The 12,432-nt window shown below is 43.8% G+C and overlaps 2 protein-coding genes across 2 annotated transcripts; both read left to right on the forward strand.

Moving 5' to 3' along the window:
* Window positions 1-37: 37 nt before the first annotated feature.
* LOC136434005 (piggyBac transposable element-derived protein 5-like) lies at window positions 38-9,525 on the forward strand. The gene is made up of 8 exons (XM_066426655.1): window positions 38-601; window positions 1,381-1,557; window positions 2,471-2,545; window positions 2,978-3,163; window positions 4,018-4,152; window positions 4,872-5,167; window positions 5,590-5,740; window positions 6,291-9,525. Exons 1-8 carry the CDS (start codon window positions 293-295, stop codon window positions 6,540-6,542), a joined length of 1,581 nt encoding a protein of 526 aa, XP_066282752.1. The 5' UTR covers window positions 38-292; the 3' UTR covers window positions 6,543-9,525.
* Window positions 9,526-10,753: 1,228 nt separating this feature from the next.
* LOC136434006 (uncharacterized) lies at window positions 10,754-12,410 on the forward strand. Its single transcript, XM_066426656.1, has 2 exons — window positions 10,754-11,540; window positions 11,909-12,410. The coding sequence occupies exons 1-2, from the start codon at window positions 10,827-10,829 to the stop codon at window positions 12,104-12,106; spliced, it is 912 nt and encodes a 303-aa protein (XP_066282753.1). The 5' UTR covers window positions 10,754-10,826; the 3' UTR covers window positions 12,107-12,410.
* Window positions 12,411-12,432: the final 22 nt, after the last annotated feature.

A 12,432-nucleotide genomic window follows, 5' to 3' on the forward strand; every position in this document is an offset into this window, starting at 1 on the left:
AATGAACAATTCTTGGGACAAATTGGCCAATCACAAGTTTCCTTACATAACATGCCATCACGCATGCGTGAACTCGATACACCGATAACCTTTGACCTATTGTTCTGGCCTGAGTGGGAAAGTGATGAGAGGAGGGAAGATTCAGATTGCTGCAGTAAAAGTTTGAATCTATTAAACTCAGACAGCATTTCAGTGGGTATCTTGAGAATATTAACTCAAGTTTTCAGGATAGCGCAGAGTCAGCATCTCAAAAAAGTGCCACGCCCCAGAGTCACCCTGCAGCATCAGCACCATGGATGCTGAGGAGGAGCAGAGACGGGCGGGCGGCCTCCACCACCTCCTGCGACCCCCACCCAACCCGGCCGACCACGAGGGGCTCCAGATCTCTGACGACATGTTCGGGGGGTCGGCCAGCTCCGATGACCCCTTCACCGGCTCCGAGATGGACCAGTCCGACGACTGCGCGGTACCTGGGGTGGAGGAGGAGGATTCTGAGGAGATAGGGGACGAGGATGAGGATGGGGGCGGGAAGGCTGACGACGGAGGGTGGACAGCTAACGTCGCTCACTTCGACCCGCCTTGTTTCAGCGACGGAGGGAAGGTCTGTCTGTATCTGTATATCTATAGTATATAGCCGGTATAACCTCCCTTTGGCATAGCACACAAGCTTCTGTATCTGTATAGCCAGTATAACTTCCTTTTGGCGTAACACACCAGCTTCCAAGCTGGTTACATTGAACGTCTTGTCACACGTTTACCTTTGCACATCTAACTGTAAGTGTTGTTTAAACTTAAAGCTACCTAGTGATGAGGATGCCCCAACTATACTTTGTGTCAACTCCACGATAGTTTGAGAGAATAACAAGTTTGTAAATACTTCAATCCTCGGTTGATGATACTGGTACTTGAAGGCATGCCACTTAGGGGTGGGTACCGGTACATAAAATTCAGGTCCGGTCCAGGTCCAGGTCCAGAGGGTCCGGTCCAGGTCCGGACCTGTACCTGTACCTGATTATAGTAGTGTCGCAGTACATCATATTTTGGAGAGCGAGACACACGTAAAAGTCTCCAAACGTCATGTCTGGAACGATATAATTTCTTAGGTTTGCACCTTGTCTCAAAATTATAACTATACTCTCCTCGCCGTCTGTTTACTCATCCTTTGAGTGTTTCTAGATATGATTCACAGCTAACGTCTTCCAAAACGACTCGTTAAATCTGTTGTTTTGTATTTTCTTAGACCAGTTATGTGGCCGCCTGCTGGTAGCTTGGTACTATGAATTTTCTAATCGGTCCATAGGCTGGTCCACTGATTTTTTACGGACCGTTTTTTTTGGACCGGTCCATTAAGAAATACCGGTTTTGTACCGGTCTTGACAGGTCGGACCGGTCCGGGACATGGCGCCAGACGCCCGGCCAATCGACTTCTTCCACACGCTGGTCCCGGAATCCGTCCTGAGCGGCATCGTCCAGCAGACCAACCGCTACGCCCACAAGTACCAGCTGAAGAACGGGCGCGACGAGGAGTGGCGTAACGTGGACCTGGCCGAGCTGAAGGTGCTGTGCTCTGTTGTGTCCTGATCATGATGCTGCTTTAAATAAAGAGGGTATACATGGGGGGTCCCAACAACGCTTAACATTGAATTTAGAAGCTAAAATCAGATCAGGCAATTATGCAAAATTGGTCGCCTCACCATGAATTACGTAAGACGGTTTTCCTTACGAATTATGGGAAATCAAAATACGTTGCCTACGCTTTACGGAAAAGGGCATGTATTGTAGCTCCCCTTTAAAGAGGAGCCACAATATTGAAAAGTCGACAATACATAATACCTAATAATATACCCAAAAGTCAAGTTCTCACTTCTTTTGCATTAAGCCATCATAGTTCAGGGCTCTCCCACGATTTGAAACTCACGCCATGCTGACAGCTACTTGACTGTCTGATTGTGACGTCATCATTTCTGATAAATTGTATGAATCGGTCTTTTCGACTTTAAATCTTAACTTTAGCTTAACAATACAATAAAATCTTTGTGAACTGACTACAGACCATTCTCTCTGCTTGCTACATACTATATCGCAGATTGATTTAAGTTACTTACATTGTATACTAGGAGTGATACAAGTTACTTAAGTCACAATGAATGTACAAGCTAATCAGGTGACAGTTATACGCCAAAAATAATTACTCTTGAGCAACTGGATAGAATTTTGAAACAGTCAGACGATTCAGACAGCATCTACTGTCTTTCGTCAGTGACTAACGATATAGGACTGAGAACACCAGGTTTTATACCAAAACTCTGAATAGGTATGTTAATGAGGTTAAGACAATTTAGGATGTCTTCAAGTAGGTGACAGTTATGTCTGATGAGAAAAAAAATGTGGATTCTGTGTGTCATCGTCTAGTTTGAACATATATAACATCTCTCTTTCTAATAGATATGAAATCTTTTCTATTTTCCAGGCGTTCATGGCCGTCTTCATGTATACTAGCATCGTGCACGGTATCTTCTCAGAGGATATCACGGCATTGTGGGAGGTCTGTATCTGTATAGCCGGTATAAGGAAAAACTCATTTTTGAACACATCAATTCTGGGTTAATAGCTCTCAGGTTCTTGAACTGATGACTATTTCTTGTTTTTATCTGAGCTGGTACTGCATGTAGATACTTTCTAGTCAGTACGTCCACCAGTTTACTATTGTATTTTGTACATCATGCATAGTCTGGACATTTTTCTTCTGTCTTCGAGTGATGCCCACTGTAGATCAGTTTTAATTTTGATGATTCTAGCACCCCTGTCGTAGTTGTTCGTACAGAATCTGGCAGCTTGCATCTTAGCAGGCTAGTAATTAAATCGCGCTCATAGGGGCTGGCCTGACGGTTAGGGGCCCCTAGGGGGAAAGCGTTGTTAACCCCAGTCAGCCAGAGATGGTGTAAACACAGGCTACTTGGTTCTGTGCCCTTTCCAGGTCAACGAGATAACGTACAACCCCGTCATGGCGGGCATCATGACCCAGCGCCGGTTCCAGCGCATCCTGCGGTACTTCCACGTGGTGTCGTCCAGCGGCCAGCAGCAGAGCGACAGTCTGCGTAAGATCCGCCCCTTCCTCGATGCCGTGCAGAACTCCTTCCGGACGGAGTTCAAGACTGCTCAGGTGCCTGATAACTTTACTGTCAATGCAGAAATGTTCGCAGTGGTTTTGTATTCGCGGTTTTTGCAGTGAGCTCTTCAGCGCAAACTTAAAACCACTGCAAACTTTTACCCCAGCTATGACTATAGCACTACTAATTTATAATTGTTTCAAACACAAATTTAAAACGACCGCGAACACTCCATTTTTTCCTTACAGCGAAATAAAAACCACGCAAACCTAGATGCATTTACAGTAACTTTCAATTTGCTCTCATAATGTCAGAATCTTCTCACAAGATGCTTCATGTCTCTAATGGTCTAATTTCATGGCTAGAAATTCATCTTTGGCAATACTGTAGTTACGTACACTGGTGCACATAGCCTAGAAATTTAGGTGCACAGAAAAATTCATGGTACACAATATCAGATAAAGTACAAAACCTACTCGTAGTTACAAATCTTGCTTAAGTTATTGCAATACAACAAAGATTCTATTAATTTTTCTGACACTTAATTTAGGAAGTCTTAAAGAATCTTACATGATGTATATTAATTTTACAATGTTATTATAGTACCCTAAGGTACGTAACTCTTCATGAATATCTAGGTGCACTAAGGTGCCCCCACAGTCAAAAATTAAGAGCACAGCATCCTTCCACCTTTAACAATACATAGCTGCAGTGCAAAGTAGAATCAGTCAGGGTTGCCTTGAGGAAGGTGACAGGCGGGCCACCCAAACATGATAACAGGATAAAAACATTGGTTGTGTGTAATTGTAAAGAACTTTTTTATCTTAGTGATACACCAACCCATAAAGTACCAACCCACAAACTACCCACAAAGGCATGATGGCAAATTTTGACCTCTTGGCTCTAGACCCACGTGATTCACGAGCCACCCCTGGAGGAGGAACCCATGATCTGGTCGCGTCGCCTGGAGAGGAGACGGCGCAAGATGAAACGGTTCAACCTGTGGGCGCGGCAGTGCACAGCTACAGGCTTCATCTCGCAGGTAAGCTACAGGCTTCATCTCACAGGTAAGCTACAGGCTTCATCTCACAGGTAAGCTACAGGCTTCATCTCACAGGTAAGCTACAGGCTTCATCTCACAGGTAAGCTACAGGCTTCATCTCACAGGTAAGCTACAGGCTTCATCTCACAGGTAAGCTACAGGCTTCATCTCACAGGTAAAACACAGGGTTGCTCCTATATTAATTATACTGCTGCTTCTCCCTTTAAGTTACCCGTCCAAAAGACTACCTCTCGAAAGAAAAGGGTACCAACTTTTTGTTTTGACTATGTTATCTAAAACATAAACTTTCAAAGTTGGCCTGAATTTCTGTATTGTATGTTTGTCAAAGTTTGAAGTAATATGTATGGGATAGAAAGAAGTTCAATTTCACATTATGGTCATATCACAAAGAGACCATTTTGGAGAGACCTGTCTACAACGCCATGGAGGATTGATTGTGTGTTACACCGAATAGCAGTTATACCGGCTACAGATACAGATATAGATTGATAAACACAATTTGATATTTACTAGATCCACATCAAGAACAAGAGCTCTTGCTAAAATTTAAGCATATGGTTGTGGATAGAGAACATTTTTATTCAGTAAGTCTCCGACCTCTATGAAAGCGCGGCCCTGATGGCCGAATAGTGCATTTTCGAGGCTAAATAAAGGCACAAACAAACAAACCTGATGAAATGACTATTCTGCTTTTCCAGATCCACATCCGTGTGAAGGACAAGAGCGACAGCCTGACTCACCACGAGAAGGGGTACGCCATCGCCCGCGCCCTCTGCTCCAACCTGGTCGGCTCCGGGCGGAACCATGTCGTGTTCTGCGTGCCGCCGCACACCAGCCTGCGACTGTTCCGCGAGCTCGAGTCCCACGGCGTCTACGGCTGCGGCGTGGTCACAGACGCCAAGCACACCGACTGCGAGGGGCTGCCCGCCAGCGTTCTCGCCAAGCCTCCGGCAGCCCTGCGCAAGTACGACAGCGTCATCCGCACCAAGGGCAGGTCTGTTTGTTTGTTTGTTTGTTTGTTTGTTTGTTTCTTTAGAATATCTTACTTACATCTTACATCTTCCTCAGGTAGGCCTTTAGGGCCTGTCAGTGTTAGTTGAGAGCATCGTCTTCTCCATTCTTTTCAGTCTCCTCCTCAAGTCTGTCTATTCTGCCCAGTCTGTACTTTGTTAATGTTTCTTGTATGTTGTTATTCCACCTTTTCCTGGATCTGCCAAGAGTGCGCTTGCCTATTGGTTTGTATCTGAATGCAATCTTTGGGATTCTTTCATCCTCCATTCTTTCAACATGCCCTATAGGTAGTTATCTAAGGGCTTTTATTAGAATCTCAATTTTAGCTAGTCACAGCTGGTAAGGCTGCCTCCAAGATCTTGGTTAAATGCTATTTCAAGTATTTTTTAAATCTTCTTTTTGCAGGTATTCCGCCGTGTTGTGGAACGCGCGTCACGACCCGTTCCGGCTGGTGACGAACGCGTTCTCGCCGACGGCGCGAGGGAAGCTGGTGGTGAAGAAGAGCCGCAGGCCTGACCAGGAGCTGCCGTGTCCCGAAGCAGTGCAGGCCTTCCAGGTGGGCTGTTTCTTCCTTCCTTCCTTCCTTCCTTCCTTCCTTCCTTCCTTCCTTCCTTCCTTCCTTCCTTCCTTCCTTCCTTCCTTCCTTCCTTCCTTCCTTCCTTCCTTCCTTCCTTCCTTCCTTCCTTCCTTTCTTTCTTTCTTTCTTTCTTTTGCGGCACAGGGGCACGGGAGAAGCTGGGCGAAAACTCAGAGCTGTCTTCCTGCTTTGTTCCAGAATCACATAGAATACATCGACAAGTACAGCAAGAAGTTTTTGAATGATTGGATGCAATCACTGCCTGGTGCTCCACATTGTACTGTGTTGTTGCAATCCACATTAACCCAAAGATTTCGTCCTGCTCTGTTCAAGAACCACATCAAGTACATCGACATTAGTACAAGAAGTTCCTTGATGATTAGTTGAATCCAATGCTCAGCATTCTGTGTTGTATAGAATATGTTTTGTTATGTGTGGTGCACAACACCAGTACTCGCTGCCTAGTGCTCCATGTTGTATTGTGTTGCAGTCCACATAAACTCAAAGATTTCGTCCTCCTCTGTTCCAGAACCACATCAAGTACATCGACAAGTACAACGAGAAGTTTGCGTTCTACATCATCTCCTACAAGCCCAGCAAGACGTGGCAGCAGCTGTTCTGGACCGTGCTCAGCCTGGCCATGAACAACGCCTACGTCATGTACAAGCTGTCCCCGGCGTACGCCCGCTCACGGCTCAGCCGCAACGACTTCGGGGCCGAGCTGCTGCAGGCCATGGCCGGGCCGTACTTCCAGGAGCCCGCCACGCAGGGCGAGGAGTAGCGAGCTTTATCATTCCAACCTATAATCTGTTGCTGTGTTGGGACTCTGGACAAGTGACTCCCCTTTTACCCTTAAATCTGATCTGGAGGCATACCTCCCTTAAGGTGGCACACCCCAGTTTATTTGGGATTTCAATTGATGCCCATTAACAATACTTTCAATTTGTATCCTGTCATCAGTATATTTTCATTCCTTCTATTACTTTATGGGAAAGCTCCCCTTGACTCTCTGACCATTTCCTGCCAGACGCAGTTGGACATCTTACCCTTCTGCCCCTTATATCCCCTTCTGATCTGCAGGCCTGACAATGCTTACTTTAACTGCCGATTCTCTGAGTCGCATCCTGTAATCATTATATTTTCATTCCCTCTAGTACTTCATGGGAAAGCTGCCCTTGACTTACTGACCATTTCCTGCCAGAGTCAGACATAGGTTATCCCTAATCTCCAAGCAGATCTAATGGTGGCAAAGAGAAGACCGTATCCAACTGGCAAAAGGAGTTTTCATATACATGTAGCCACCTTTCACTGGGACACTGTCTTGGCTTCTGATAATTGACCCAGATAAGTACCTAATTAATAATTAATAATATAAGTTACTGAGCTTCCATTCTTTGGGAGTTCAGTCTTAGCCGACTCTTCGGGTTATGTAGTTCAGAATGATATTTTGAACTTTCAATGATGATATGATTTGCAACTTTGTGCCAGAATTAGAGAAAGTTAAGTTGCAAATTTTGGCATTGCCCATTATACTTTATATGTTTGGCAGCTACGACATCATGCTTTTGTTTTGGTTTCTCTTTTTTGTAGATCCACTGGAGGACTTGTCACTTCCAAGAAATCTTAGTTTTCCAAATGTTCAATCATGTTTTCAAAAACTTACTAAAACAGATATTACATATTGTAATTATGTTGGCTCCATGCTTTCATATGAGGAAGAGCAAGAAGCCAGTTGCAATATCATAGATAACGTGTATACAAATATCAATGTTTGAATCCATGTCATTGCAATGTTTGCGTACAGTTATGAGGAAAATATTGGTCAAATATGTTCTATTTTTGCAGATAGCATCCATATATTAGAGGTATCTTAGAGGTTTTATTTTTGTAAACACATTTATATACATTATATGTTATGACTTGAAGGTTCTTTTGGGGGTTCAGTCTCAGGACACTCAACAGAGCTGGCATATACAGGTTAGTGCAGGTAAAACTGGAGCTGTGCAGGTGTTTCTGATGCCTACCTGCACCTAACCTGCACTGGTCCATGTACTGGGTATATACAGGTTAGTGCAGGTAAAATTGGAGCTGTGCAGGTGTTTCTGATGTCTACCTGCACCTAACCTGTGCTAGGTACATAAGTTTATGTGGATTTGAATAGAGAATTAAAATAACTTCTTACAGTTGCCAGCTAGACCCATACTTCTTGTAACTCAGCAGTGGTGCAAAGCTTGTCTATAATAGTGTAGGTGATTTAAAAAACATTAATGTACACATAGCAGAAAAAAATACTTCAAGCCCTGCTGTTGCAAGAATATGTAGTCTTCCATTGTTGTGTGCTACTAGGGCTTTCAGGCTGTACATGTGTCTAATGACAATGTTTAAGGTGATCTACGTAGAAAACACATTTGTTTAAAAGACGAGTTGATTTCAGTCACACCATTTTAGTTTCTTGGTTAGCGGAATTTTATAAAAAATGCTAAGTTGGAAAATCAACAGGAAAACAGAATCTCAGAGGAAAGTCTGTACTTTGGTGCACAAAAGTTTCAGGGAGTGATCAGGGTCAGGTGCAAGTTTTCACCCCAGCCTTCTGTTTTCATGATTTTTTTGTTGCTAAAATTTAGAAAAAAAATCTGTTAACCAAGAAATAAATTGGTGAGGCCTAAGAGTAGAATAGGTAATCGATGAAGGAGAGAAAAAACAGTGTTTGTTACATAGGAGTGTATTGTCCTGCCTGGTGCTACAACATAAATGTCTCCCATTGTTTGACATCACAGTGTGCAAAGTGTCATGCATGTCAGAGGTCTTACTTGTACTTAAACACTGAATGAGATTAAGTGTACTGCATGGGCTGATGATAACAAAGGCTAGCTGTGGTGATAGATATCTATGTACATATTGGTGATAACAGCATACAAACACATCTACCTAAAGTGTATAAATGTACTGTACTACTAGCAAAGGGAAGATCAGGAGACAGACTCTTGCCACAAAGTCCATGAAACCATAAACTATGGACTGTGTTAACATTGTATGTAATTATACAGTATTTGTAGAATTGTCATCACCCAATAGGAAGATAGGAACTTCAGGTACAAAGCCTTGTATGCCATGTTGCTATGTCTTGTTTGGAACAGCACTTCTCTTGATAGGAACAACCTTGTAAAATGGTGTCATTTCTAAAGGTAGCTAGCTAGGAAGTAAGAAACATTGTTCTGAATGATGTACTGTATGTGATCACTAAATGGTGCTAGAATTGTCAGAAACTGCAAGGTAGAAACCCAGGCTTGTCAGTGCCAGGCGTCAGTGTATACTCCTTACAAGTACAATACTAATACTATAATAGAAACATTGGAGAAACACATTGTGTAGGAATGTATAAATGTAGTGCAATGTGTTTGTTGAAAATGAGCCATTGTATTTCGAAGTAGAAGGCTTTGTAGTCAAGTCATGAAGATGTTGTGATGACAGCACACTTTCTCTGCTGATGTCTTACACATCTGAACGTCTTGTTCAGTTGCTTTGACTAAGGAAATTTACTGTGGACAGATATTCTCCAAGCAGAGGTTTCGGTCGAGTAGGGTAGGAGTGTCCGGGATTTTTTCACGTCTGAAGGGAGACAGACGTAAAAAATCCCGGACACTTCTACCCTACTCGACCGAAACCTCTGCTTGGAGAATAGTGGACAGATACATACAAACCATAGCAGAGTTTGAGTCATGATCTCTTGATCAAGACTGAATAAAATACAACTGTCACAGTCAGATGCTGCTTTTTTATTGAATAAGTAAAAATATCTTTATTGCACATTTTTGCCACACCGGACTAAGCACAGGCCACAACAAAGGTATGCTCAGAGTTAATGAATACAAGGTACACTAGTTTACACTAGCATTAGAAAGGCTACATTCTTTCCGTGTGATTGTAGTTTAAAGTTCCGTGGGAAAGTGCAGCCAGCAATTTGAGAAGCCAGGTATGTTGATGATTCAACTCAATGTGCTAATATCATATCAAACCTTCAAATTCCCTATCTACGTATACATATTAATTCCTAGCTGGATGCTTAAGCTGATAATTCAACTCATGAGTATGCTAATATCATATCAAACCTTCAAATTCCATATCTACGTATACATATTAATTCCTAGCTGGATGCTTAAGTTGATAATTCAACTCATGAGTATGCTAATATCATATCAAACCTTCAAATTCCATATCTACGTATACATATTTATTCCTAGCTGGATGCTTAAGTTGATAATTCAACTCATGAGTATGCTAATATCATATCAAACCTTCAAATGCCATATCTGCATATACGTATCTACTAGCTGGATGCTAAACTAAAACTGGTTAGCTGGACGATTCTTCAGGGCGGGCTATGGCAGAGAGTGATACACAAGATTTGCAGGTAAGGCCGTGATCAGAGATCGACCAGCCGTGCGTGACTTGTGTCACAGACAGGTGAGGGGGCGGAGCTCACCTGTTCGTCACGTCTCCCCGACTTGGGTCTTCTTACCTGTCCCAGGCGAACACCAGACTCGTCTTTTTAACATGTCTGACAGGTGAGTGTGTAACTTAGAGCCTTGATAAGGTGTCTCTCTGTCAAACTCGCGAATGTGTCGTTGGCACAGACTATTGGGGACAAGTGCCCGATGGCCACAGCTGGTGTTACGTTAAACGCTTGTTGTCGGGGAGTGTGTCGAATGTAGCACAGTCAGGGATCAGGGCGTTTAAGGGATGTTGAGTTGGGTGTTACGCTTGTGTTCACAGGGATAGGGTCAGTGGAGGGACACTGCCTGGAGGCTTCCAGTATAACGTTTCGACCAAATTCTACTCTATTTGTGGCATGTACGATGTTCAACAACAATATGTTACAATTTGTATCACTAAAATGTGTTTGTGTTGCGTACTTGAAAAAGCTGAAGAAAGGACTGGTGGGAATGTTATCAAATCTCGGTTATTTTTGCATAGGTCTCTGATTCGACCGTTCGGTCCTTGACACATTAGGACGTGTGGGGTCCTACTGCAAAGACGATCTGCGCCAAGGTCGCGCAGATTAAACATGGCGACCAGGCAAGGAAAGAAAGTCAAAGTCAGGGTAAGAAATCTCTTCTCAAGGAGAGGCAAGAAGTCCTCCCGACCCAAGGACCATGTACGCCTTCTCGAGGAGTCGGAAGAACCGATGACAACTTTAGGCGAATACGAGGAAGAAAACGAAGAACTGAACTTGATTCTAAACTTAGAGGTCAACCAGAAGACAAAAAGTCAACCCAAACGCCGCAGTGTGAAGTTAGACGTGGGAGACCTGCTGTACGGGGGACAGGGCGGGCAGCCTGACCGGGAGACGGAACCTGTCTCCTCGGGCCACATGGCCGCCGGCTCCCGCAGGGAAGAGGGGACCCGGCCCGGGAAGGACCGAGACTTGGACCTGCGACTTGTCACGAAGGATGACGGCGAGGACACTTCTTTGAGCGACGCTGAGACTACCGGGAAAGAGTTTTCTACCCGAATACATTCAGAAATTGGTACAGGGGGAAAGACCCAGCCTGGCAAAAACGTGAGGAACTTTGCCAAAAGCGATGTAGGAAACTTAGCACGTCCAGGGAAAGACAAGAAAGGCGAAGGAAAGTCGAAGAAGAAACGTAAGAAGGTGACCTTCTCACCCACGTCTACCAAGTACATACAGATGGAGGACTCCCAGGAAGCCTTAGACGTCTACGTGATGGAAGAACAGACGATCAAAAAGAAGAAATCCAGAAAGAAGAAAATTAAAAAGGTAATTATAAGCCTTTTTTCCACCAAACTATTCCTCAAGTCAATGTGATGACAAAGTTAGTTTTGGAAACACACTTTTGTTAAAACCACATTTTTCATTATCATCCCCTTCCTTTTGTTTGTTTGTTTGTTTGTTTGTTGTTCTCTTTCACATGTTTTGCAAACAGCCCCTCGAACCTAATCTCCAAGCAGATGTTGGGGTGAAGGTTGTAATGTTTTCTGTTTGCGGGGATTTTCTGGTAGCTACGCACAATGTAATATTGTCGTGGTGAGTGGCTATATCCCGGCAATCATAAAACGTTACAATTTTCCCCCAACATCTGCTTCGAGAAGTAAATTACTGACGTCGGTGTCCTGTACACTTTACAGAGAATCCGCAAGGCGGCGCGACTGAGCTGGCGGTACCTGGTGGCGGGCTTCCAGAACATGTGGCTGGTGACGCCGTTCTACGTCACGACCGACACGATGCAGAGCACGTACTCCCCGCAGTACAACACCAGCCTCGTCACGCCCATGTACATGACGTCATACATCGGGGAGGACGGATACATACAGCGGTATCCATGACAACCGTTGTCACGACAGCGACGATTTAGTAAGAACAACAACGGTGGTGTATTTGCGCTTTCGTATAGTACAGCGAGGATAAGAAAAAAGAGGAAATCAACTTTAGATTTTTGTTACTGACGAAAAGTAGATAGTGGATGCTACATATGAAACGTCTGACCGTTTCCAAAATCATATCCAGTTGCTTGAGCAGCTGCTATTTGGCGAATCTTATTACCTGCATGTATAACCTTCATCGGCATTAACTTTACGCCTGATATTGTTGAATACTAGTATACAATAAAGAGGGTCTGTGTGGCTTTTTTCCTTGAGACGTAGCACTTACT

The sequence above is a fragment of the Branchiostoma lanceolatum genome, chromosome 4 (genome assembly GCF_035083965.1).
Source record: "Branchiostoma lanceolatum isolate klBraLanc5 chromosome 4, klBraLanc5.hap2, whole genome shotgun sequence".
NCBI classification, from domain to species: Eukaryota; Metazoa; Chordata; class Leptocardii; order Amphioxiformes; family Branchiostomatidae; genus Branchiostoma; species Branchiostoma lanceolatum.